At 51.4% G+C, this 26,393-nt stretch overlaps 7 protein-coding genes across 7 annotated transcripts; 4 read left to right on the top strand and 3 right to left on the bottom strand.

Annotated features, from left to right (window-relative positions):
• Nucleotides 1-896: 896 nt before the first annotated feature.
• GGI43DRAFT_400863 (Alpha/Beta hydrolase protein) lies at nucleotides 897-2,393 on the top strand. Its single transcript, XM_083205497.1, has 2 exons — nucleotides 897-1,321; nucleotides 1,380-2,393. The coding sequence occupies exons 1-2, from the start codon at nucleotides 1,237-1,239 to the stop codon at nucleotides 2,198-2,200; spliced, it is 906 nt and encodes a 301-aa protein (XP_083062020.1). The 5' UTR covers nucleotides 897-1,236; the 3' UTR covers nucleotides 2,201-2,393.
• Nucleotides 2,394-3,641: 1,248 nt separating this feature from the next.
• GGI43DRAFT_328209 (uncharacterized protein) lies at nucleotides 3,642-5,542 on the top strand. Its single transcript, XM_083201942.1, has one exon. The coding sequence runs from the start codon at nucleotides 4,370-4,372 to the stop codon at nucleotides 5,216-5,218; it is 849 nt and encodes a 282-aa protein (XP_083062019.1). The 5' UTR covers nucleotides 3,642-4,369; the 3' UTR covers nucleotides 5,219-5,542.
• Nucleotides 5,543-6,537: 995 nt separating this feature from the next.
• GGI43DRAFT_328224 (1-phosphatidylinositol 4-kinase) lies at nucleotides 6,538-10,616 on the top strand. Its single transcript, XM_083201944.1, has 5 exons — nucleotides 6,538-7,012; nucleotides 7,166-7,352; nucleotides 7,420-9,820; nucleotides 9,894-10,098; nucleotides 10,188-10,616. The coding sequence occupies exons 1-5, from the start codon at nucleotides 6,933-6,935 to the stop codon at nucleotides 10,225-10,227; spliced, it is 2,913 nt and encodes a 970-aa protein (XP_083062018.1). The 5' UTR covers nucleotides 6,538-6,932; the 3' UTR covers nucleotides 10,228-10,616.
• Nucleotides 10,617-11,092: 476 nt separating this feature from the next.
• On the bottom strand, nucleotides 11,093-14,167 carry GGI43DRAFT_382244 (uncharacterized protein; the record flags this gene model as incomplete). The annotated part of the gene is made up of 5 exons (XM_083203224.1): nucleotides 11,093-13,131; nucleotides 13,187-13,499; nucleotides 13,565-13,893; nucleotides 13,962-14,071; nucleotides 14,127-14,167. The coding sequence occupies 5 exons, from the start codon at nucleotides 14,165-14,167 to the stop codon at nucleotides 11,093-11,095; spliced, it is 2,832 nt and encodes a 943-aa protein (XP_083062017.1).
• Nucleotides 14,168-15,156: 989 nt separating this feature from the next.
• On the bottom strand, nucleotides 15,157-16,013 carry GGI43DRAFT_421867 (Rab family GTPase VPS21; the record flags this gene model as incomplete). The annotated part of the gene is made up of 3 exons (XM_083208027.1): nucleotides 15,157-15,713; nucleotides 15,810-15,873; nucleotides 15,945-16,013. The coding sequence occupies 3 exons, from the start codon at nucleotides 16,011-16,013 to the stop codon at nucleotides 15,157-15,159; spliced, it is 690 nt and encodes a 229-aa protein (XP_083062016.1).
• A 662-nt stretch (nucleotides 16,014-16,675) lies between these two features.
• On the top strand, nucleotides 16,676-18,726 carry GGI43DRAFT_382242 (KRI1-like family C-terminal-domain-containing protein; the record flags this gene model as incomplete). Its single annotated transcript, XM_083203223.1, has 2 exons — nucleotides 16,676-16,868; nucleotides 16,934-18,726. 2 exons carry the CDS (start codon nucleotides 16,676-16,678, stop codon nucleotides 18,724-18,726), a joined length of 1,986 nt encoding a protein of 661 aa, XP_083062015.1.
• A 1,192-nt stretch (nucleotides 18,727-19,918) lies between these two features.
• On the bottom strand, nucleotides 19,919-24,496 carry GGI43DRAFT_421865 (uncharacterized protein; the record flags this gene model as incomplete). Its single annotated transcript, XM_083208026.1, has 3 exons — nucleotides 19,919-22,194; nucleotides 24,060-24,104; nucleotides 24,403-24,496. The coding sequence occupies 3 exons, from the start codon at nucleotides 24,494-24,496 to the stop codon at nucleotides 19,919-19,921; spliced, it is 2,415 nt and encodes an 804-aa protein (XP_083062014.1).
• Nucleotides 24,497-26,393: the final 1,897 nt, after the last annotated feature.

Raw genomic sequence — 26,393 nt, 5'->3', positions numbered from 1 at the left:
CGCAATCTCGCACTCGTAACATGACACCCAATATTAAAACAGGATCCCACTTCATCCAAAATTAAACCAGAGCACAGAGCACGCGCCCAGCCAATGCCTCGCTCTAAAGCCTTCCATCCAAGCCTCTTACTTACCACACATAGTTAAATCCCCCGAGCAAAAAGCCCAAGAATTCATTAAAGCCACGCTGCATACAAAATACTAGTAGAATTTGAGATTACCGGCCTGCGATCCGGCCTTCTAAATCGGGAGGCGGTGCCCCCGGAACTCAACCTTTTTAGTGCTTGAGCCCATTTCGGAGCATTTTTGACCCTTAATATTAGACGTCACCCCAGATTTTCACGTTTAATCTGCCGCGGCTCGTCCTCCACCTCCCCAGTATTAAGCATCAGATGTGTCGTGCTTCTTAACATCTGTTTTCTTCTAGCTATTTTGCTGCCTCATTCTTTTGATATTCCCTTCTTCACATACACACGCTCTCTATCTTACTTTTCCTTCTTCTCTTATATCTCTTTTATGTATACACTTGTCCACTAGGTCGCCGCCTCCTTTTCTTTTTCTTGATTCTCAACTTCTTTCGCTCGCTCGTATGACTTAACCAAACTAGGACTTCGACTATCTCATTGTAATAATAAACTGCCATGAGCCACATGCTCCGCTTACCGGCATCATGATCCTCGGTCCCGTATCTCTCATCGACTGCTTAGTCTTTTGCTTTTACCTCGCTCCGCAGCTGCTTCGTCAAGCTGGCTTCTTCCCTACCGTTCTCGTCGTTCTTAAAGCCATTCCATTTCTATGTACGCAGCGTCCTACTCATAAGTAGTATATATGCATTTATGTTCATAGACACGACAAAACAGCTGAGATATTGATCTAACACATTCACCTGTTTACAGTATTCACACTTCCACTTCAATTCTTGTGGAACCGCTACTTCAGGAGCTACTCTTCTCACAAGTCATCTCACCTTAAAGGCTCTACCATATTCGAAGATATCGTCATCCGTTGCGTGCGATATGCATTTGCCACTATACCAGCCAACGTCGGAAGAGTCTTCTTCTCCAAAGACGTGGCACTCCCCTTTCTCAAGTGGCGCATGAAGAGACATGGAATCAAGGATTTCCCAGTGTATTGGAAAGAAGAAACTATTGGAGAGGTGCATATGTCCCCTTCCTCTGTCTTAAAAATTTCACGTGGAGGTGAACGTTGAGCTAACCACACTGTGTTGCTATTTTTATGCAGGGAGACGCCAAAGTTAAGGGGATCTGGATTAAGCAGAATTGCGACGTTGAGCCGGATATTGTCATCTACTACGCGCATGGTAAGACATGTTACACGCCGCGAGTTGCTGGAGCGCTAACTCATGCAAACTACTTCAGGCGGCGGGTTCGCCATGGGCACCAGCTACTTCTACTTTGAGTTTCTTCTAGCATGGCATAGTCTACTGGTTGATGCTGGATATCAAAATCCGGCCATCTTCGCCTTGGACTATAGCTTGGTTCCAGATGAGGTGTATCCCACCCAAATTCTCCAAACGCTACAGGGCTACAAGCATGTGTTAGAAGAAGTAGAGGACGCCTCCAAGGTGTGCGTTGCCGGCGATTCTGCCGGCGGTACACTAATCCTGAGCATGTTGCTTGAGGTCGGGATTCAGGTTCAGAATCAACAGGCCATGGGGGCTAAACTGGGGATGAGCAAACACGATTTGGAAGACATTCGACCAAAGTTTGCTATACCGCAGATGGCCATGTTAATCTCTCCTTGGATCACTCTGTCCTCAAGTCTCCACTTCCCGTCTCGTGTCGACTACTTGAATAGGGGCACTCTCTGGAAGTACGCGCACCAGTATGCGGGAGATGCAATGATTCACGGCGGGGTGGCATCGCCTGGGAGGTGCGACGACGTCAAGCTATGGAAAGCAGCCAGCCCCGAGCGTGGCTACTTCATCACATATGGAAGCGATGAGGTCCTGGCGCCAGACATTGAGAGTTTTGTAGAGCGTCTAGGCGCGGGTAAGGTCGAAATCGAAGCTCGAAGATTCGACGGCGGAATTCATGCATGGCCTGTAGCGTCACTCTTCCTATCCAGCACAAGGAGGAAGCGACTTTATGGGTTGCAGACTATAGTAGGAGAGATTAGAAAGAGATTCGATAAAGCTCCAGCAGGCAAGGTGAGAGGGAGAAAGAGGCTGTCAGATTAGATCAAGTTCTACAATGTAATCATAGAGAGATCAACAATATGGAAAGTCAGGAACCAGAGCGCCAAGGCTCGGCTTCGTCATTTTCCCGATCAGGCTCAGATTTTAAGCTCACTATTGTTTATCATCGCGCAGCCAAAGGGGGGAGGGGTGAAAGAGGTAATCGACGTGATTTGACGGAATGATTTAATGAAATGCTACTGACCTGTGAGGCTGTTCGTTGCCTGGTGTGGGTTTATGCATCATCTCCAGGCAGCTCCAGGCAGCTCAGTGCCCATGACTGACTGAACCTATCTACCTCAGGTCCTGACGCATACCAGGTTGCGTTAAGACAGGCAAAGGGAGATAGACTCGACTCGGGGCAGACACAAGGACGCTGGCATCCAGGCAGCGAGAGACAGAGAATGCGCGCATCCCTTGCATGCCAGGAGTAAGTAATTCTTGAAAGTGCAGTTCCAAGTCAGAACCAAGTAGCCATGGATGCTGGGTGATATGGAAGAGAGAGCGAGATGCAGGATCTGGCACCAGTAAAGCGGCTGCATGGTTGTTAGTGGCTTGGGAGGAGCACCTATTCCTTCACGCAAAGAGCCGCATCCACGCCCGATGTAACGGCAGCGTTTCCCCTGGCAGCAGAGCATTCGTGCCGGTTTTGGGGGAAAGCCAGCCAGGCAAAGCACGCAAAAAGAGTTGCAATGCATATGTCGTGCTGAGCCCATGTCTTCTGCCGCCAAATCGACCACGCATCCTCTTTTTTTGAGGCTGTCTCCCACAGCTATCCACCGTGGCCATGGTTCATAGCGGCACGCCCCCTCCCAGACTTGTCATCAAATGGAAATGGTGCTGCCACCAGCCACGGCTCCGGTCTCTTATCCAAGGCAGTCCTCCGCCAGTAGCTTCAGAGCTAGGGCGGGCGCCAGTCACTGTGTTGGTGCAACAGCCTCCCTCGCCTGTGCCCCCGAGCAGTTTGCGATGGACCTCCTTCGTGGGTTTGTCACCCCCCCTCTCGCTCCCCATTTTGGTGTAACTTGGGCTTCGGCACTACGCCCAGTTGGCTGAACTCAGGCTCAATGCCTAGGGCCCTGAAATGCACATATAAACGGCCGGTCGTTCCCTAAGCTCCAGCCTTGGTTTGCTGGCATCGCAGCGCAGAAGCCGACCCCTCCCTCCAGCTCAGACCCCAACCTTGACGCAGTCTTGGTCGACGAACCACACGCTGTATCGCAGCCACCCCATTTCCAGATTTGGCCCACGGTGAGCGCAACGTCACCGAGCTGTCATGCGTTGCATCTTGAGTGTCGCTTCTGGAATGCCATATTATTAGCTGCCAATTTTCAAAAATTGAGCACTTGGTTGCCTCTTCCCCCCTTTTTTTTCACTTTTTGTTAGATCCTGCCCAGGACATCGCCTTGGCAGTTTCGCGATTCGAGCGCCAAAGACCTGCTGGGTAGCATCCTCTGACCACCGCCCCGCACTCAGCTGGCTGGGGATAAAAAACAAGGTGTTTCCGAAGCGTTCAGAAAGAGAGGAGAAGTGCTCTGGGAAGGTGAACGGCGTCTCTTGATAAGGTCGCTGATAATAAGGCACTCTTCTTTTCTCACAATAGCTAGATATTCTAGCTTTGAATAAAAGAGCCTTTCATACCTAAAAACCAGCATCGTCCAAATATCCACGCTGGTATCGCCAATTCTCTCCCTTGTCTGGATATTCAATGCCAAGTGAGGGCATTCCAGTTCCCGGAATAAAGCGTTAGAAGAAGTGCGTGCGAAGGTGCAAGAGATCGACCAGATATCCAAGCGCGGATATCAGCCAGCCGTAAACCCCCATCGCTGCCTTCTAGGCCCATTGCCGACGATCGTGCACCCGTCTCAGCATCTGGCCAGCGAGCCATAGGAAGATCGACATTGGTGCGTTTGGAGAATTGGCTGCATCAAAGGCAAGCAGCTTAGCGCCTCTGAAAGGCACACCGTTGAAGAAGCACCGCTGCAAGGGCCGCGGATTTGGCTAAGAAAGAAGGGAAAAGCGACAGAATCGATTCCCTGTCCACGGAAAATCGAGGTTGCAGCGGTCCATTGTTTTCTCGGGCCACTGATTTGCGGCCGCTGCCCTGGGAGCAGGTGTGTTAATGCACTAGAACAGCACTAAAAGACGCAGTGCAGCAGCTCGAAAAAAATAATGTCGGCCGATGAAGCGTCGAATTACGCGCCACGGTCGCCGGACCTGTCGTCGTTTTTCTCGGACTGCCCCACCCAAGCCGCACCGCAACACCTCACAGCGCCTGCAAGCCACGGCCAGGCTGGATATAAAATACAGCCTCCCGCCAGCAGTTTTGCCGCCGTACCGGGCAACGCAGAGTCCTTCTATACGCCTCCCAACTCATACGGCGCCTACCCTCAGGCCGCACCCCAGCCTTATATCGAAGCTGATTACTACTACGAGCCATACTCGCCGCCAGGTGTCGGGCAGCCAGGGCAGAACCCAGCCGGCTACCAAAACGCCGCACCCCTCGCGCTGCAGCACGACTTCAAGCCGCCGCCGCCGCCCGAATTCTCCCCTTATTTGTACGAGCCGTACCAAGGCCAAGCTTCCTCCTCAGACATGCCTCCCAGAAAGGCCGTGGTGCCTCCACCACCTGCGCCGGTCATCGAACCGTCTCCCGTCAAGACCAAGTTTCCCACAGCCCGGATTAAGCGGATCATGCAGGCCGATGAAGAAGTAGGCAAGGTTGCTCAACAGACACCTATTGCCGTCGGAAAGGCACTAGAGCTGTTTATGATCCAACTAGTGACAAAAAGCGCGGACATCGCCAAGGATAAGGGTTCCAAAAGAGTTACCGCATCCATGCTGAAAAACGTGGTAGAGGCAGACGAGCAATGGGACTTTTTACGAGACATCGTCAGCCGCGTAGAGAATGAGAAGGAGGGCAGCAAGTCCAAGGGCAAGGGAGACAGCGAAACCGACGAAGAGATGGAGGAACCCAAAAAGCGAGGCAGAGGCGGTGGCCGTCGCAAGAAAGTGCAGTAGGGATGTTGAAAGCAACCAGCCACATGTGATGACGAGTAGGTGCGAAGATGGGATTTGATTGGCGTTTACTGGAAAGATATACCTTGCGTTACTATATCATACAACCGGCGTTGGGGAGGACGGATTCATTTGAAGGACGGGATTGATTCTAGATGGTTGCGTAGCTGTAAAGCACAATCTCTATCTGGATGGGCGTGGCACTTTTACACTTGCAACTGTAAAAAGGTATTCTTCCTTTTTTTTTCTTTATGTGCCACTAGCTTGAAATTTTTTTACAATCCAAATACAACATGTTCTATAACTCGAGATGATGCATAAATGCTTACGTTTATCGCTTGCGAAGCTGTGACACTAACATATTCACACTTTCTTTTGATTTGCATACTGTTTTCTTTGCCCCTGGCTTGGCTTGTTGCGTATGTGCTCTGATGACATGTGATAGGAGCTTGCGTGTTGTTTCGCCAAGATTGGCGCGAAACGGCCGGGAGCTTACAAAGATCCTCAATTAAACATTGAAGCTGCCGCTTGTTTATTCTGCGACACACAAAAAGCCTCAAGAACATGGGGGTGGATACACAGAGTCTAGATCCAGAGACCTAGAATGAGCTGCATATGACTTTTCCCGGGCAACGTAGTCGATGTGCGCGTACAGGTAAGCTTCAGGGGACTGCGCCAGAGTGCGTGCAGCAAAGTCAGGTCAGTGAGGGGGCACTTACAGGCCTCCGTCTGGTGCCTTGCGTCAGCCTTGTAATAATTCGAAGTTGCAATAATTTGATTTTCCCTACGGTTATTACGGAGTTGTAGTAATATGCGAGCCCGTACAATTATTGCCATGAGACTGAAGGAATAAGCTGAGACTCCGGAAAATAGGCCCCTTACTTCGGGTTCCGGGCTGGAGTCCTCCCATTGGTTCCTTGGTGGTAAATCCCTAGCACTGATTGCTAGTCAGTGAGTGCATCCAGCACTGGCCATGCCCAGACGGAGTTTAAAACGTTTTATAGCTCGAAACCCACCTTGTCTCTGTGATTACCGATTGCCTGCACACACACATCAGGAATCTCAAAGCTCAGCTGCGGAGATTCGGTGTTGCTGGCCTCGAACCACCTACCATCTCGGGCTAAAAAGCGTCATACGGACAAGCCGCATTTGCTGCTTAAAGATTAGGATAATTCCATAGCCAAAGCTTCTGCCTGTACGCGCTGTAGGCTGCACCGTAGCCGCTGTAGCTCCCTTGGACCCCTAATGCAAGCAGGCCAATGGCCGCCAGAAACGTTAGGCACTAAAAGCGGTACCGAATTGGGTCGCTGTGGACAGGTCACTCACTCCACCCTCTTGGTTCCATCAAACCGTCTATCCATAACCATCTCCGCCTCGTCCGTCGACTAGAGACGCCGCCAAAGCTTCCGCTTCCTCCCTCCTCGACCTTCATTTTCTGCCCGAGCTTCGCAGATCAATCCACTCCTTACTTTGTCATTTTATTTTTATCCCTCTTTTCAACAAATTGCGTGTGCGCGCACCGCCCAAAGAGCCAGCTTGCTTGCCTCTGCTCTTTTTTGCATGTGCATCTGTCTCTGATCCCCCGCTTCGAAAGCCATGCGAGACCGGCTGAATACTGCTACGCCTTCCACCCTCATCTAAATGAGGTACCTCCATATTAATCGCAATCGCATCTCGCCTCATACCTCGCCGTCCGCGCACTGCGTCGAATAGCCCAATGTCGTGGGATCTGCTGCAGCGATTCCTCGAGTCCGACGTCTTCAACGCGAATCCCTTCCTCTCAGTCTCCTACCTATCGTGAGTAGTACACCTTGGCACTTTCCTGCCAGCTCTGCTTAGCTGCAATGGAGCATCGCCTAGGTCGAATGACCTGCTGGGGAGCTTGTTTATACACATAGCTGGTGCAAAGATCGGTAGTGGCTAATCTATATGTCTTTTAACGCCATGCAGCCGTTATGCCGATCATGTAGGCATTCACTATGTTCTGTGCACGAAGCTGCGACAGTTTCCTTATGAGGATATCGAATTCTTCCTACCGCAGCTATGCCACCTCATTATCAGTGTCGACAACGAGTCAATGGCTCTGGAGGAATTCCTGTTGGATCTATGCGAAGAGTCTGTGACTGCCGCATTGTTGGTGCGTAGCTGAAGCCAATTATGAAACTTGTCCTCACATATACCAGAACACTAACCCTCTGCTATAGACATTTTGGCTCTTCCAGACATATCTACACGACTTGTCCTCTAATCCGCAATCGAATGCCTTTCAGACATGTCGTCGAGTCTATAACAAGGTCCAACACATCGTGTTTGGGGTCGCAGACACCGTGCGGCACCACAAGATCAAGGAAAACGTCTTGCCCGTGACTGTCCTGTCCAGCTTCGTTCTTGCGAGCGTCGCACTGCCAATGTTTCCGAGATGGGCGGGACCCCTCGCTGTCGCACAAGCTCGAAAGCCCCAGCCGATCACCGACGATAATTCAGATGGAAGTGAAACACCCAAGCCTACGGCGAAAACACCCACCAGGGCGAATACCGTAGCCGTGCCAGGCTCGAAATCTCGGCGGACCAAGGACTCGAGGAATCCAAACCCATCCGACGACATCGACACCCGCCTCTCTCGCCGAAATAATACTCATTCGCCATTGAATCCTAACTTTACATCAAAAGAGTCAAAAAGGCCGTCTGCTCTAGAATTGAAGTCTTTGGAGGCAAGACTCAGCACCGCGTCCCTACCTCTCCCGTCCCCGAGGGGTCCATCCCGACCAGCTACTCCTGTGTCTGCTAGACCCGCTGATGGCGTCCATCGACGACATTCTCATCATTTCAAATCGCCCACAGGCACGAGCAATCTGTCGCCAGCCCAGAAAGCACGGCTCCTAAGACAACACTATTTCAGGTCGCAAACTCAGTTCCTATCAGCCCTGGAAGTCATCTCCAACCGACTAGTCGCCGTACCGAAACCTGCCCGTATGAGTGCCCTACGAGCCGAGCTGGCGCTGATAGGGAGAGATTTGCCCGCCGAGATCGATATCCCCATCATCTGCCCGCCGACACTGATCGACGGAGCACCAGGAAAGAGCCGCCACCACCGAATTGTACGGCTTAATCCTGCCGAGGCCACGGTTCTAAACAGCGCCGAGAAGGTACCATACTTGCTAATGATCGAAGTGCTAAGAGAGGACTTTTCATTTGATCCCGAAACTCCAGATAACCAGAGGCTATTGACTGGACTACTTAGCGGTGATGGGCCTTCAAAAAGACTGTTTGACCTCTCTTCAGAGACACCTAGAGTTACTCAGGTCATTCAAGCTCCGGAGCCAATAATAGACAGCGTATTCGAACCGATTTCGGGCGATTTGGGAAGCTCGCCACTTTTGAAGCCGTATGACGATGTGCCATCGCCAGTTACCTATCACCCGAAGCACTCTTCCGACCAGCGATTCTCCAGCGGAGCCACAACCGCGACTACGACGTTGGATACAATGACACCTCGCACATCGGGTCCTTTCTCATCCAGATCTCCTAGTCCTGGTTCTCGACGAAGAATGACGCTCAATATGGCTCGCGCCGATCAGCCAGATTTCTCAGCATTAGCCACACATATGAGGACGGCCTCTCAGATGCTTGCTCAGCTCGAGGCGACGAGTGGTAAGCGACCAAAACATGAGGTAGCTGCTATTAGAGCCAAGATTATCGCAAGCATGCAAAGCCTCGAGGAGCAAAGCTTTGATGCGGACGATCACGGTCCCACGTTTGACACAATCATTGCCAAAGCCAGCACTGCCAGCACCGTGCAGGGCATAAATCCAGATCTAGACGAGGAAGAGGTACCAATCGATCCCAACATCAACGCCAGCGCAGGCAGGGAGAGGATGGAAAACGATATCAAGACTGGAGGCGTGCAACGCCGTGGCGATCGCGACGACCCTAGTGCGGCTGTCTTTGGAGAAGCCTGGGAGGCCAAGAAAGAGCGAATTCGAAAATCCTCACCCTACGGATGGATGAAGAACTGGGATCTCATGAGTGTCATCGTGAAGACGGGTGCCGATTTGCGACAGGAAGCATTCGCTTGCCAACTCATCAGCGTCTGCCACAAGATTTGGGTGGATGCAAAGGTAGACGTCTGGGTGAAGCTGATGCGCATCCTCGTAACTGGAGAGTCATCTGGACTCATCGAAACAATAGGAAATGGCGTATCCCTTCATTCACTCAAGCGTAGTCTCACGCTCGCATCGATCGAGGCTGGAAACAACCCCCGGCATCGGATTGCTACGCTCAAAGACCACTTTCTCAAAGCATTTGGCCCGCCTGAAAGCAAGCCTCACAGGGCTGCACTGGATGCCTTCAAGCGCTCATTAGCGGCGTACAGCATCATTTCCTACGTTCTACAGCTAAAGGACAGACATAATGGAAACGTTTTGATCGACAGCGAAGGGCACGTCATCCACATCGACTTTGGATTCATGCTTTCCAACTCGCCCGGATCAGTCGGCTTTGAAGCTGCACCTTTCAAGCTCACAAACGAATATGTGGACGTCCTTGGAGGAATTGGCTCACAGGACTGGGAGGACTACAAGAAGTTGTGTAAACAAGCTTTCCAAGGTAAGGAGATCCTTTCAAAGAACAATGACACATCTCACCATTTGATGGAATTTTACTAACACCATATTTGTAGCTCTGCGACGGTCGGCAGATTCTATCATTGACTTGGTCGCCATTATGGGCAGGGAATCAAAAATGCCGTGCTTCGCCGTCGGCGTGACACATGCGACAACGTCCCTCCGGCAGCGCTTCCAGCTGCATCTGAGTGCCGATGAAGCAGAGAATTTCGTGGAGACAGACTTGATTGCGAAGTCGGTCGGCAGTTATTACACACGACTGTAAGTATTGTTGATGCCTTTTTTCCCCAATTTGTAGCGATTTGGCGGAAACCCCCCGAGAGGTAACAAAAGCTAACATGTAGAAATAGCTATGATACCTTCCAATATCGCACACAGGGTATATACTAGGCGAGCTTGTTGCCGATGGTGCCCCTTTCTAAGGGGGAGGATATCCGAGCTAATGGGGGGAAAGGGGGGAGAAAGGATTGGTGCTCGTTGGGTCAGGAGGTCTATATGGTAGTGGTGTTCAACAAACCAGGGGAGGTTCTTTTTTTATATATACAGAAATGCGCAGGATGAAGAAGACCATGCTCTTTTCTCCTTGGAAGCGCAACTTGGAATATACTTGGCTACATTTTTTTTTTTTTTTCGAGATAGTCTAGCTACATACACATATACACATGCATATATATCTACATATAGGTATATATGCGATCGGCGTTGATTGGAAGCGAAAAAAACAAAAAATATATAGCCCTTGAAAGGACAAGATTCATGATACCAAAGCTATGAGAAGGATGCATAGTAAATCCTACATCGTTACATCTCCTCGTTACAAACTATCTATTTTTATCATAACCTTAAAAACAGGATTGAACGCAAAAGTTATTTGACTGATGTTTGTATACATATATATATGTACATACTACATGCATGATCCATACAATTACAAGACCGCCCTTTGGCTCCTAACTTTATACGGAGTAATGTGATATTCCTTTTTCCCCTTTTATTTCTCGTTTTTTTTTTTGGTTCTGTCATCATAATAAGTCCAGTCAAGCTTCTTTCATAATGATATTTTTGATATCGGCTCTGATTCCCTTTGTCGAGCGTCTTTTTGTTTATCCGCATTGAAATATCGGTTCAGGCTACTGTCGCAGAGTGATGAGGGTATTGCGCCGCAGAACCTAACCCCCATCAACCTAGTAATAAATCATTTTTTGCCTTGTTTTCCTTTTTTCCTACCACGCGACTTAGACTTTCGAGGAGGCACCTAACCCCATCGTCCCCCCTCTCTCTCAGCCTCCAGCCTTCGCATGCGTTCTTCACTATCGCCATCAACAACGTCGTTCCGCCGGCTGCGTCGGCCCTTGCGGCCGCCATCGTCGGCATCGTCTCGACTGCGCTTTGAGCCCGCTAAGCCTGCGAGGCCAGCCATGCGCTGGGCTTCTTTCAGTAGACGCTCACGGTTTCGTGCTTCCCGTTCCAGAGTATGCGCATCTTTCTGCGGGGCTGAGGCAGCTCCAGAGCCCCGAGAGCCTCCTTTGATGTCAAATCCACGCGGGCCCGTAGGCGGGTCAAAGCCCTTGTCGCCGCCACTCGAGGCGGCAGCGCCATCGACGGAGTGCTTCCTGCTGCTACTGCCGTGTCTGCTGCTGTACTCCCTATCGCGATCCCGATCGCGGTCGCGGTCGCGGTCTCGTTCACGATCTCGGTCTCGGTATCGATCCTTGCGGTCTTTTTCTTTCCGACTGCTGCTGCTATCCTTGTCACGCTCTCTCTCTTTGTCATAACGTCTAGAAGAGTGCTCATAATCTCCTCGGTCACGGTGGGAAGAGCGATGATTTGATCTTTGGCGGTCGTCTTCTTCTTCCGTTCGGTACTTGTCTTTGCGCCGCTCATAGTCTCGATCTTTGTCCTTGTCTTTACGGCTGCGATAGCCTGAGCGCTTACCATCATCCGGGGAGCCTGACCTTGACCTTTCAGCTGCCTTATCATCCTTGGAACGCTGAGACGGCTGGTCATCGTCATCGTCGTAGTAATGCCTTCTACTGCTCCGGTGTTTCTTCCGACGGTAAGAGTCATCTTTATCATCCGCGTCTACAGACTCGGAACGTTGCCGCCGTTGCCGTCTGTGGGAGCTCCTATGGCCACGGCTGCGACTCGGGCTGCGGCTGCTGCGATCTATACTTCGGCTTCTACTACTAGCTCTAGAGCCTGAACGCTCTGGCTCTTTGCCGCGATCGCGATCTACTCGGTCTCTGTCTCGGTCTCCTCTCTCTTGCGCGTTATGGGACTCTTCAGACGCCACTCCTCTTTCACGTTTATCGTGATCCTTGGGCCGCTCCTTGCTGCGATCACGATGGGCATCACGATCTCGCACTTTGTCAAGGTTAGGAGTACTACTTCTAGAGCCTGGCTGAGTAGCTGGATTCGATAGCGGCGGCGCCTGTGGCGGCTGCGATGCAACAGCGACAGGTTTTTGTACTGGCAAACCACTATCTTCAATCTGGAAGCCTCTGGCTCGCAGATTCAGCAGACTAGTATTAGGGAGGCCTTGGCGCATAGCTTTAGGGCCCTTAGGGGCGTTGATTGGTGCATCAGGGGTTGTCAAAATGGAGCGGATGGCAGCTACGCCATTTCGATTCTGCATATTAGATCCATCTGGTTGAACCATGGTTGTCGGGCGCGGTGCACCTCCAGAAGACGCTTCATTGCCTAAGTTTTCACGAGATGCAGACTCGGAAGGATCCTGTTTGGCGCCATCAACGTTACCACCGCCTTCGCCGTCTGATGGCTTAACTTGGCCTACACCTTCGTTGGCATTCTCGTCAAGGTGAGCACCCCCCGCCATGGGCGTTGCTTGCTGTCCAAGGTCGCCCTGGCCCTGGAAGGCTGCCCCTTGTCCTTGGTTATACTGGGAATAGTGGCCTTGTTCATGATAATTTGTCATGGCACCACCATATTGGTGGTAGCCCCCTCGGCCATAGCCTCCATAGAATCCACGGCCGCGACCACGGCCACGGCCGTAGTTGTTGCGACGATAATCATTGAACTGACCATAATTACCTTGATTGTATCCTGTCTGGATTCCTGAGTTAAAATTGCCAAAGTCACCAGTACCCATGCCTTGGCCATTTTGATTGTAATTATTTTGGTCGAAATTCCATGATTGTGCACCGTTCCAGTTATCATTGGAGCCTTGTCCAAATCCTCCTTCAAAGCCCCCCATGCCGTTCATGCCCATGCCTTGAAAGCCTCCGTTCATGTACATGTTCTGCATCATCGGGTCCATGCCCATCCCTGGCATGCCTACAGCATAGTTAGTCGCTAGATCAAAGGTTCACCAAGAGGGAAAGAGCCTTACCCATCATAGGAAACCCTCCAAACGAATTTTGTCCCATTCCATTTTGCATAGCCATCATCATTTGCATCTGGTTGAAGTCGCCGCCCCCAGGGAACATCATATTCTGTTGGAATCCACCATTTGCGGCATCGTTGAATTGCCCTTCGCCATCACCAGCTTGTTCGGCGTTCTCATCGCCTCCTTCAGCAGCGTCTTGCTCTTCGTTATTGGCTCTGTCATCGCCTTCGACAATCGGATCTTTGGCTTCCTGAGCTTCGATGACGTCGGTCGGTTCCTTTATCAGTTCTTCCGTGCCGTTTAATGTCACCTCCTGCTATTGGCATCCCAGTAGGTTAGTATATTGGGCACAGAATCGCTTATTGTAGGTCCAATCCATACCTGCTTGTCCTCTTCATGGCCAGAAGCCGGTTCATCAGCGCTCTGCGGCCCCGAATCTTCGACCGGCACATCTCCACTGGCGTCTGCCGTCTTCTCTGCCGGCTCTGCTGCAGGAGCGCTCACATCGGGTAGCGATGGCTTCGGTGCATCAACCGGTGTGATGGGCGTGGTATCATTAGATTCTTTGGATCGGGACGCCTCTCTCTTCTTCTCTGCCGTGCGCAAAAACACTCTGATTGTAGTTCGCAGAGATTTGTTGGGGCTGCAGTCGGCAGCAGATAGCGGAGAGTGTTCACAAACGGGGCACGACTGAGGGAGATTTGAGTGGCCTATAAACGATTAGAGCTGGTTCGAAAGGAGACTTCCAGCAATGCCAAATCCGAGAGGGTTAACGCACATGTTTCGCAAATAGCTTGTTCGCAGCATGGCAGTCTTAGGGCGTTGACTGCCAGTTTGCTGCAGTTGGCGCATCGCAGTTTGTGTGGGATATCGTCGGGAGCCAACGAGCTGTCACCAGTCAGTATCCTCCATCGCAACGAGGACGAGATCGTGAGGATCATACTTGATCAGCTCAGCCTGAGCCTCTGAAATGGACGTGGCCATGTTGCCAACGGCAGCAGGTCTATCTGCACTCGATGACCACCATGAGGGTTTGCGTGGCAGAAAAGTCCGAGGACTTTGATTTCTAGGTGCTCAACGAAGAAACAAGTAGGGCGGGCCACGTCACCGGCGTGACCTCAATGAGCCGTGGCACCAAAAATCACAACGCTCCGAGTGGCAGGTATTGTCGCAAACCAGCAATCTCCCAACCCCTTATCATGAAAAGTCTGGTGAAGGTCTGAGATTGTGAGGAGTTTGACGCGCTTCGAAAAAAAGAAGTGGATCTGACAGCGGACGGTGGCCACGACAAGCCAGCCGCTAGCGGCGATCAGAACGTCACGTGCCTGACTGCTACACTTAGAAGCACAGCGATGTTGGCTGCAATATAAAGTAGATGCATGGGTATATCGAGTTAACAGCAGTGGTCCATGCTTTATCTTGCTTCTCGGGCAAAGATGTTGCCAAGAAGAATGTCTTTCGTCTCAGAAGAGGGTGGTGACTGGCTGATTGCAGCCTAAAGCGTAGCCTTGGCGGGATTAGCTGATCGTTTGAAATCCTAAGAGCGTAGCCTTGCGTGGGCTCTAATGATGACGAATCGCCTCGATAAGATTGGCAGGCGGCAGGCCCAGATGTGTATCGATTACGGCCTCATATAAACGATGCTATAAACCTTCATCATGGAGAGTAATCCCGTGGAAATGGGCGGGCACATCATTTATCACAACAACAACAACAACAACAACCAGGCAAGCGTTAGCGAGGTACTATTGTAGCAAAAACTAGACGTCTAAAATAATAAACGATATGGCGCACTAAGCTAAAACACATGAATGACTCCCGAAACGCAAGACTCTGACTCCCGAATGGCATGCCATAACAAATCCGACCTCATCTTATGGTAGCGCAGCAGCGTTAGCACTAGCAAAGCGACTACGACAGCAACAACATCGCGGTTGGCTGTGCCTCGTACAACAAATCAAACAGCTCCTCATTTAACAGGCACATCCGTCCTTTGCACCCGCATCTCTTGGTCCTGATAAATTCACTCTCTGCTCCTCTCCGGCCCTATTGGCAGTGCCTGCTGCGCCGGAACCTCTGGTACTCTTCAGGGACGTCTCGGGGATCGCATTTGCAATGGCTGTGAAGACTTCGGTAACGTTGTGGCCGGTCTTGGCACTTGTCTCGAAAAATAACAGGCTCTCTTCTTCAGCATATGCTTGAGCTTCTTCTGTTGACACCTTGCGGGCATCGCCGCCGTCTTCGCCCTCGCCCTCTTCGCTTGTGCTCTGCGATTCGCCAGCCAAATCTAGCTTGTTTCCCACCAGGGCGATGACGATTCCGGGTGAAGCTTGTCGTTGGAGCTCAGCGACCCAGTGTCTGGCCTTTACGAGCGATGTAGGCTTGGTGATGTCGTAGACAACAAGGGCAGCTTGGGCATTTCGGTAGTACATGGGGGCCAGAGAAGCAAACCGCTCTTGGCCGGCGGTATCCCAGATCTCAAACTTGATGGTCCGGGTGGGGAGATTGCATTTTTGCGTCAGAAACGCCGCTGTCATTCATCCATCCAAACTTAGCCCTACTGTTCGCCGCAGTGGATGGGATGGAGGGGAAGGGCTGGCGGGAGCGCCGGGGAGGGATGGCTTACCACCAATCGTGGGCTCTTTGTTTTCCTGGAAGTCGTTGTTGACGAATCGCAAGACCAGAGATGACTGCGGACACAAGTCAATAACGCTGTCTATCATAAACCAGCCAAAATACATCGCAGAGGAGGATTGGCGACCTTTCCGACTGCGGCTTCGCCGAGGAGCACCAGCTTGACGCTGCTGCTGGGCTTGGGAGCTTCCGCCATCTTTTCCGGCTCGTTTCCTTGTCGTTCCGCCGAGGGTTCAGCTCTGTGGAGGGAATAGTTGAATGTGAAGCAAAAGCGACCGCCGTGGAGAGGGAAGAAAAGGACAAATTGCTCAAGCACCGGCGCTGGCTTGGTTTAATGCTGCTGCCTTTGAGAGTATGTGTGTGTACAGGCTGCTATGCGCGAGGATGGTTCTAGCAGGCGAGTTCGTGGTGGGTACCGGTTGCATTGGAGCAGCGAAAGAGAGGCGCAATGATGACGAGGTCTGCGAACGAACCAGCTCACACCAGCCACACTGAAGCCGGGGGCTAAAGCGTAAAGCTGCCTAAGAGGTCTACGGTACTTAGTGATACGAGAAATTTTATTATTAATGCAAGTATACTATACTTCAGCACATGTAACTGTCAGAAGCGTTTTCGGCGGGACCCTGCTAGTAGTAGTAGTTCGGCCAAAAGTTACGCCTACACCCGACAGCTCCCCGCCAAACTTTTTGGGCTTGATCTGCCGGCAGAAAAAAAAAGTTCAGCGTGGTATTAGTCTCTACTGCAGGTGCGGATCCTCGTCCAAAGATTCAAGCATTTTTTTTCTACATACCTGTTTCACCAGCGTCTGTTTTCAGCTTCTCAATTCTACGAGAACTGGAAATTGATACAGTCTTCAATATGGCTGGACCGATATCCGCAACGGCGGCTTCAAAGAGCAAGCCGTCCAATCCCAATAAGCGAAAGCTACTCGACGATAGCGACTCAGACTCAGACGATGCGGGAGCAACAATTGGAGGCTCTGGCTTCAAGGTGAATGAGGAATATGCGCGCCGTTTCGAGCATAACAAGAAACGAGAGGAAAAACACAGACGTATGTTCGAATTGGATCATTTATACCCCCAAACGTGAAAGCGCCATCTCTCTAACATACATTAGTGGAGGAAAAGCTCAAGAGAGAAGGAGAGGATGAGGACGATTCTTCTTCCGACGAGGACGAGGATGAAGATGGTTTTCTTGCAACCGAAGATCTCGACGCGCAAATCTCTGCTACGCTAAAGGCAATTCGAAACAAAGATCCTCGCGTCTACGACAAGGATACCACTTTCTATGTTCCAGATGACGAAAACGCCGATGCTACAGATAAGGAGAAGAAACAGAAACCAGTTTTCCTCCGCGATTATCAACGAGAGAAAATTTTAAGGGGAGATGTCGGCGCTTCAGATGACGAAGAGGACGCTCCGATAACATATCAGCAAGAGCAAGACGCAATCAAAAAGTCACTGCTCTCCGAGATTGACGCTGTCAAGGGTGAAGAAGGCTCAGATGATGATGAGGACGACGATGGATTCATGAAGCGAAAAGCGCCAGCAAAGACAGACTCACACGGCTTACATCCATCCAGAGCAAAGGCCGTAAAGCTTTCAGAGGTGGATGTGGAAAAGGCAGACAGAGATCCAGAAACGTTCTTGTCAAACTTTATGGCGGCGAGAGCGTGGGTGGCTGAGGGAGGTTCTAGATGGGAGGCCTTTGAGTCAGATGATGGAGAAGAGGACAACAGAGCAGATGAATTCGAAGAGGCCTACAATCTGCGATTCGAAAATCCCGAAAAGAGCAACGAAGTCTTGAAATCATATGCCAGAGACTTTGCTGCTGCCAGATCAGTCCGACGAGAGGAGAAAACCGGAAGAGCACGCCAGAGAGAGCTCGAGCGCGAGAAGAAAGAGGCGGAGAAGGCACAGCGCCGTGAAGACAAGGCCCGGTTACGTAACTTGAAGCTGGAGGAAACGGAAAAGAAGCTTCGCAAGATTAAGCAAGCAGCCGGAGCATTTGGCAAGGAGCTGACAGACGAACAATGGATGAAATTCCTTGATGACGCATGGGAGAACGACAAGTGGGAGGACGAGATGAAGAAGTGGTTCGACGAGGGCTACTACGCCATTAACGAAGCGAACGTCGCCTCGGATGATGACGAGATGGATGTCGATGGAGAGGATAAGAAGAGCAAAAAGAAGAAGCCCAAGAAGCCCACATGGGACGATGATATCGACATCAAGGACCTTATCCCCGATTTCGAGGACGACGAGGCTAAGCCAAACATCACTTTATCAGACGACGAAGCACAAGAAGAAGATGACGATGATGAAGAACCCTCTGCCAAGAAACTGAAATCATCAGACCACAAAAAGGCCCGCCAGGAGACCCAAAAGAAGGCCCGCCAGGACCGCTCCAAGCTCGAAGCCCTCGTCGACGCCAAAATGAACCTCACAGACCACGACATCCTCAAGGGCAACAGCAGCAGCAGCATGGGTGGCTTCCGTTACCGCGAGACCTCCCCTCAGTCCTTTGGCATGACAGCGCGCGACATCCTGCTTGCCCCGTCAGACAAGGTACTCAACGAGTACGCCGGCCTGAAGAAGCTCGCCACGTTCCGAGACGCAGAGAAGAAGCGCAAGGACAAGAAGCACCTAGGCAAGAAGGCCCGTTTGCGCCAGTGGCGTCGGGACGTCTTTGGCGGAGAGTTTGAGAACACGGGTCCGACGTACGGATTTGAGCGGGTGGTTGCGGAGGAGGATGTCGAGGATGCAAAGGATAAGAAGAGATCGTTCAAGAAGAAGGATAAGCCATCAAAGGCAAAGGACGGCGAGGAAGAAAGCAATATCATTGGCGATGTTGACGGGGAGAGGAAGAAGCGGAAGAGGTCAAAGGGAAAGAAAGCAGCCAAGGAGTAGAGAGCGAAGAACGATTGATGGACTTTGCGCGCGCGCGTATATAGGTGTAAAAAGGGGCCTTTTTTTTTCAAAGTTGTTATAATAGTAGTACCATATATAGATGGGTTTAGATCTCTACTGGGTTTTCATGATAATACCACACATCGAACCTGAACTATCTCTTTCTCTATTTCCTTAAATCGATGATATCGATGCAACTGTATACAGCCATGCCAATATATTAACATGCTATTTTCTTCTCAGTCTAAAGGAGATATATACATCTTTTTATAATTCAAGTTACAAAAACATTACAATTACACACACACCACGTCATAAAAAGTACTTGTAAAAATAATCATATCCTGTGAGAATAAACGTTAAGCATTTACATGAATACACTCAAAAAGGATCATCCAACTCCTCTTTCCCGGTCTGTCTGTCTTTGTCTCTCTCCGTCTCTCTGTATGTCTTTGTACTCCCAATTCCCCCAAGTGCATCTTCCGAAAAAAAAGAAAAGAACAAAATAACTCCGCCCCTTATCAAACGACTAGAGCGAGCAAATAAAGTATCAGCAGATATTAAACGGCCATCTCTCCTTCATCTATCCTTTCACTGTCTCCCTCTCTCTCTCCTCTGTCTCTCTCTTTCTGAAAATCAAAACAAATACACTCAAACAAAACAAATACACTCTTCTCCGATCATTCCGGATGAAGAAAAAAGCAAATGGGCGATCAAGAAAATCCCCCTTATAAAAAGAGGTTGAAGCAAAAGAAAAATGCAAAATGCAAAACCAACGCAGCGTATCATAAAGGTGTATCAACTTATAGGTTCCAGGGTGTTTTGCTCTAAGGTGTTGATGCTCATCTCGTTGCGACGAGAAAGTCCCGTCTTTCGCAAATTTATACCGAGGGTGTTGAAAAAAAAACGGCTATGGCCAATAATTCAGATATGAAGTGTTTCTCCCGAGCAATTATGCCTTATTAACGCAAATAAAAAGTAGAGGATAAAGCACGAAGCAATGGCCCTCGCTAGTTCAAATACAAGCTTATGTGTATTTTCTCCAGAAGGGCTTCATAATCGTGGCAGGTTCATCTGGGTTTTATATAACAAATCATTTCAAAAATGAATATCCAACGCTAGAAGGAGCTTGTTCTTAGGTATTGAGATAAAAAGGGCGGAGAGGTTTGAGTTATAGCGTCAGTTCGGATTCCTAAATTCGACTGTGGTGGCTGGTTGTTCGACTCCTCTCATCATCTTCCTCAATAACATCACTCAGCCGAGTCGGGTGATGGTGCCGTGGCACCGCCTCCCATCCAGCATTCCCATAGCCCTGGCCGGAATAGTCCTGGGGGTTTGAATAGGCGCCAGTCCACTGGCCTTGAGGAGCAGAGGTCGATGAGGGCATGTGCTGGCCGCTGGGGTTGGTGGTAGCCGGGGTGTCGTAGTCTTCTGGATCCAAATCAGAACCTGTGTACGTGGAGGGCGGCACAGCGAAGGGGATCTTGTGGCCGTCCCCGTCGAGGATGAAGTTCCCCTGCGCATCGATAAGGTACTCACCTTCGCTGTAACCGCCCTCGGAGCCAGCGCCTGTGCGACGGCTCGGATCTTCCTGGTGGCCAGATTGGTATTGTCCTTGTCCGGAACCGCTGCTTCCTGGTGCGGATTGGCCTCGGCCGGGAGTGCCCTGCTCAATGGAGTATGTCGGTCTTTGGTAATCGGATTGATAGCTTGCCTGCTCCCTGGTGCTGCTGTGTCTGCTTGGGCCGCCGCCGCCCTGGGTCATTGGTACTACCTGAACTCCTCCCACAACCGTGGGGTGTCCTGACTGAAGAGATAGAGTCCTATCGCGCTCTTCTTGCTCACGACGCCCAAGTTCTTCCCATGCCCGGCGGGCTTCTTCTTTCGAGATGGAAAGTTCCTTTCTCATCTCCACGAGTTGCTTCTGAGACTTGGACACTCCACGCTCATGATCGACGGCTTCACGGATCGCCTGTTCGCGGTCTCTCCTCTCTTTCTCGAGAGCCGCCTCCAACATGGCATTCACCTCGTGGGCGCGCTCCAACTCGGATCTAGTTTCAAAGAACCACCTCTGAAACTTTCGTTCGGAACTGGCTCGCAGGCGCTGAAGTTCAACTACTGCATGAAACAAGTTGGCACCCGCCGCCGACAAATCTGTAACTTGTCGCGCCAGCTGTTGGCTCATTGGATCGCGATTGATATCATCCTTATTCTGCTCCAGTTTACGAATCCAGTAGCTCGTCAATCCCTCCCAGTGAGCAGACAGTGTTTCCCATCGCTCAAACGCATGGGGAAACGAATTGCGAGGCTTGGTGGGATCATTTGCCGTGTCACTGGGAAGTGCTCCAGAAGTAGGCTGTTGCGATGGTAAATTTCCGGCAGGGAAGGCCTGGGGAGGAGTATGCTGTTGTTGGGTGTTAGACATTGGGATAGGGCGCTGCTGCTGCTGCTGTGGGGGCAGCTGTTGAGTTGGTAAAACGTGAGCGGATGTGGTCGTGCCGCGTGGTTGCTGTGATGGGTCCATAGCAGCTTGGCCCATGTGTGAAGGGTTAGTAGTGTGCTGAGCCTCGGCAGTAATGCCTTGGCCAGCGGCAACGCCAGCAGCGCGCCGTTCTCCGGAGCGACGCTCTGTCTCCAGCTGCACTCGCGCCTCCTGTTCGGCGCGGCTCTTCTTCAATGCCTGCTGCTCAATTTCAGCTCTCTGCTGAGCTTCAGCCCTCTGGCGCGCTTCTCTTGCTGCACGTTCCTGCATGATCATCCTAGGACCTCTAATCCCTGATGGGGAGCTTGTCGGCGCGGGAGCTGCAGCCGGCATGCGGCCAGGGCCAAGGGCAGCGCCATTGGATGCGGCAGGAAGGCCACCAGTCATCAAGTCAGACATACTTGCGGACTCTTCGATCTCGTCAGGGGTGAAGGAGTGAGGTTGACGGAGAGCTTCCTCAAGGGTATAGAGGATTGCGCTGTGAGTATGATTGGAAATACGAGGAGCTTTGAGCAAATCTCTTGGATGCGCGACGCTGCTGGAAGCAGGTGGATTCTGGACTTGCGCTGAGCCAGAAGGCACGCGATGCGGTCCCGAAGTCTGGCGTCGTTGGCGGTTGTCCCCGTTGTCGTCGTCAAACAGAGACAATCCAAGCCCAGTAATGGACGATTCGGAGTCCTGAGAGATGGATACAATGCTCGGATAGAAGCCTGCCGAAGCAGCGGCGATGTGGACTCGGCGCTCCGGCTGAGGTTTCGGCACGGAATCAAATTTCGGCGTCCGGCGAAGAGATTTGTGTTGTGAAGACGGAGTGGAGAGCCTGCTGGGAGACTCTTGTGCTGTCTGCGGCAGCGTTTGCTGCTGGCGTTGCTTTGGTAGATGCGTGTTCTCGTGGGTCGCGTAACGGTCGTTAGAAACGGAGGGCAGTCGTTGAGACAAGTCTGCGGCGCCACCTGAGGAGGGGAGGAAAGACAAGTTGACCGAGGCTGATCACCGCCAGCTAATTGGCGGTGATGTTAGGGAGCGCGGCGAAGGCCAGAGGAGCTCGCGGTCGTCGGCAGATGCCACTCTAGGGCAAGTTTAGTTTTGTTGGTCAATTATTAGGTCCAACTAGTATCTAGTATAGGTAGCGATCAAATGGGCCCTAGACGCGAACGACTCCAGCGAAAGCAAAAAATGGAAAATCGCGGTTATCCAGGCTCAGGTTGAGCGATGAGGTGATTTGCGCCAAAAGAAAAAGGACTCTGTATTGCAAAGCACAGACGCCAGGCCAGGATATCGGGGCAAAGCTGATCGGCTCAAGGGTGGAAGCTGGCGGTAAGGAGGATCCGGTTACAATATGCACGCAGGTGAGTCGTGCAGTAAGAGGCGGCAGAAGACCCAATTGCCCGCAGAAAGCTGGGAGAAGCTTGGCTCAGCTCGACTGAGCAGCAGAGACAAAGGCGCAAAAGAGCCAGGGCGGTGATGTCAAAAAAAAGTGGTGGCAGGGGAAAAATGCTGGAAAATGGGGGGCTGGAGTGCGCAAGCGCGGCGGCGCAGGTGTTATCCGCGCAATGGAAAGCCTGGGATAAGTAGCAGTTATAGTGGTTGGCCGAAGGGACAGGGGGGAGGGTTGGCGGCTGATGGCTGATAATAAGTGAATGGACGGCTGAACGAATGGCTCTTGTAGATATATAGACAGAGTCTCGAAGGCAGAGCTGAAGACGGTCTCTTTTTTCAACCTCTTTGTGTGTGTCTCTTTTTTAGTCACAGAGGCTGGATGCCTCCCGCTGCGCTGGCGTTGTCGATGCAGACCCAGGACGATGCTGGCCCAAGCCGTAGCAGACGGCCTCGCCTTGCCCTGCCGTGGCGCCAGAAGAGCAAAGAGTGAAGGGGAAAAAAGGGACAGAAAGGGGTGGTGGAATCGGGTCGTGTCGTGTCGAGTGAGGCGCCGAGAGCAATGCGTCGTCGTCTATTTTTTCCGCTCTCTCCTAACTTCTCCACGAGGTCACAAAGGCGGCCAGCAAAGCTCAGTTGGTGGAGCTTCGGGCTGCATATTCGAGGCCCAATGCTGACCTCTAAAGCGCCCGGCACGGTGCCATCTCAGGGGACGTTCGTACAAGCAGCAGCAGTAACTCCTGGTAAGGAGGTGGTAGCGGTTATGGAGGTAAGATGCGAGATGCAAGATGCGAGGTCGGGACAGGAACCAGAGCAGAGTCCAAGCAAGCACTTTGGCCTCGCACTTGTAGTTGCGGCCCCCATCTGACATCGTACCCAGCAGGTCTCGTGGCCAGCCCAGGTACCTGCATCGCGCGCGCCGGGGCTATAGCGGCTGCAGGTATCCTTTCAGCCACGAGGACCTATCAGGAACTCCAGCTGAGACCCAGCTAGGGCGCAGTTTAGCAGCCGGTGGGCGATGGAAAAGCGTTCGAAAAGAGGAACAGAGCTCCACCGTGATCCAGCGACCGACGGGCCTGCTAAGCTCATATCGCAACTAGCACCAAGTGGCAGTAGCTGAACTGGACCGGGGAGAGCGATGCGAATCGCTAAGATGGGATCTAGGAGGGGGAGAACCAGGGCCATCCCTGACGCGGACTCTGTTAGTCGAAGGGGCGCCTTGACTCGGTAATACATACGACCATACGACCATACAGTACCTTGGGCTGGAAGCATGAAAACCACGGGTGAGTAGGTGGTGATGGATGCCAAACAAGAGGGAGAAGAGAAATGTATGACAGCAGTAGATCGATCGCCCAAGGCAGACTGGCTCTGCTCCCACGCTGAGATTCTTGACAGGGACAGGTTGTCAAACTGCCAGCGAGCCCCAGCATCCCGCCAAGTGAGGTTGATCACCTTGGCTTTGGTACCTTACGCCACGTCGCAAGTGCGCCACGTTTCTGGCTGTACGGCAGATGTACTTTTGGCAGACACTTAATAACGCTGTATGAGTCAAGTATCGCTGACGTTTCTTCTAGACGTTAACGGTACGTGGTCTCCGGCCCAAGGTCGTTCGACCCAGGAATCGGGCAAAGCTGATGGCCACAACCAGGCCATGCGGTAGCGATCTCGTCGTCACGGAGGCCTTGCGTCGAAGCAGCATGTGTGTACACCTCATTACACCTCATCCTCATGCACCGGCAAAGATGTGCGCCTCCCGTATATGCATGCTGTGTCACCTCCACATCAACGAACACATCAATCAATGCGCCCAACACCGACCTCTCCGGGGCTCTTCTCCCGGCTGCCGGTGATCTTGTTGGGCCGCCTTGCCGTGCTCCCTCTCATACGCTTATCTGGTGGCATCAGCATGTTTCACAGCGATTGGGTCGAGTCCATCTCTCTTCCTGTCCAACTCGCCGTCCAACTGAGATTGTGCCACCGACAGCACACCGCGGAACTGGAAGCCACCTGATCCTGTCCCAGTGCGGCGCGGCTCGGGCCCGCCCATACCTGTTTGCCATGGCTTGAGGTCCGAAAGCTTCGACCCGACGGCCCAATCGCTGCCAGGCGCCAACAAACTTTCTGCCAATGGCTAGATTAGTTAGGGGTGGGACGACGTCACGTTTGCCAGAATTAGATGTTCTCTCCAATTGTTGTTTATGCAGCATTACACTTTTTCCTGCTATGAGTGGACTTATACCAGCGGTGTGGCAATCCATGCTGTCATGGTACATAAGTTGGGACCCGATTACCTTCTGGGACCCCTTTTTGCCGATCTCACAATTGACATGGCCTACACCGATCTATTAATGATTGATAGTTGGAATAAGCCTATGATGGATAGGGAGGCCTCTTGAAATTGTCATCAGCTTCTTAAAATAGATGCTAATGGTGATTGTAAATGATGATGTAAAGAGGCATACACGCAAAATATGCCAAATGGCCCCTAGTTCACCTCTCCAGATACAGGGTAGGCGCCCTCAGGCCGGCCACTATTTCGACGATTACTTCACCCCAAGTAACAGAGCTCTGGGAGAGCTAAATTACTTAAGTGATGATATGAAAAGTGTTCAGTCTCATATATATCCTTAATGCTGCTCCATTACACAAATGAAGCCGTTGTGGGCGCCTATGCTACACACCGCAGCGGCACTTTACTACCATTGCCTCTAATACGAGACATCCAAGAGGCTGCCCACCAAGTGTCACAATTTGACTTTTTTCTGACTATAAAATCCCGATTCTCTTGATACTGGCTGTAGCAGTGCCGCAGGGAATCGCCACCGGCCTGAATCATTATGCAAAAGTCAGACAGACGCCGTGCGCCGTACACAGCTTCACCAGCACTATTATACGAGCTCCATCTCTCCCTGCGTCCCCCGCCTCGAACTAAAGAGCAAGCATAAATGCTTCGTAAACTTTCGTACTTCCTTACTTCCACCACCGGCATGGAGTTTTTTGTGCGTCAATCAAACCCAGACTCACATCGTAATGACACCCAAGAGAGAGAAAGACGCGTCTGAGGTGAACAGGACGCGGCGCGCGCACAAGACTTTTTATATATGCATGTGCCTCCTCTGCAAGGAATTGCAAATCTCAGCCAGTCCACGTCCGTAGCCATGGAGACAGCATCTTGCATTTTTCGGGTCCAGGCCGTTCATGCGGTATGCCACCAGAGTCGCTGTTGTACCACGTGTAGATGGCCCGATTGCCTGCGCCGTGTCACTGGTACAACCGGTCTAAACGATGGGCTAGTATAACGGGGAGAGCCCTTTGTTGCCTAGTAGGTCAGTGTAGATCGATCTATTTTGAGGATAAATGCACTTTTGGCATGGAAAACATGAAATCTGCCATGGCACTTGGCACCTCTAATGCCTCAAATTCACAGTTAAGATGGCCTCTCCAAGAGATACAGCCCAAGCTCAATACACTGCCCAAGTCCCCGAATGGTCGCCGTTGTTTCGCTTCCCTTACAGATATTACTACCATAGTACTGGTATTACTACAATCTACAGTACAGAAACTGCCATTATCAGTCCCTCCATTTCTCGCGGCCCACGGAAGCCACCCGGACCTAATGAAGTTTTAGACCATGGGAATCCAGTCATGCAGGTCTCAGCTGAGACTAGCATTTGGTCCAAATCTTGCCCATACCTAGAATACGACCCTTGTCAGGCAGGACCCCGATCGACCGGGATAGCAGTTTTTTAAGCTCATCGGATGAGACTACAAGACAGAAAAGGGCAACAAGGGAGGAAAAAGTATA

The sequence above is a fragment of the Trichoderma evansii genome (genome assembly GCF_050947405.1).
Source record: "Trichoderma evansii strain SZMC 28006 chromosome Unknown GGI43scaffold_6, whole genome shotgun sequence".
Lineage (NCBI taxonomy): Eukaryota > Fungi > Ascomycota > Sordariomycetes > Hypocreales > Hypocreaceae > Trichoderma > Trichoderma evansii.
This window is presented reverse-complemented; position numbering and strand designations above follow the sequence as displayed.

Coding starts and splice junctions, on each gene's coding strand:
- GGI43DRAFT_328224 (XM_083201944.1), top strand. CDS start 6,933: ATGTCGTGGGATCTGCTGCAGCGATTCCTCGAGTCCGACGTCTTCAAC. Junction 7,353..7,419: donor CTGTGACTGCCGCATTGTTG/GTGCGTAGCTGA, acceptor CCTCTGCTATAG/ACATTTTGGCTCTTCCAGAC. Junction 10,099..10,187: donor GGCAGTTATTACACACGACT/GTAAGTATTGTT, acceptor ATGTAGAAATAG/CTATGATACCTTCCAATATC.
- GGI43DRAFT_328209 (XM_083201942.1), top strand. CDS start 4,370: ATGTCGGCCGATGAAGCGTCGAATTACGCGCCACGGTCGCCGGACCTG.
- GGI43DRAFT_400863 (XM_083205497.1), top strand. CDS start 1,237: ATGCAGGGAGACGCCAAAGTTAAGGGGATCTGGATTAAGCAGAATTGC. Junction 1,322..1,379: donor TGTCATCTACTACGCGCATG/GTAAGACATGTT, acceptor AAACTACTTCAG/GCGGCGGGTTCGCCATGGGC.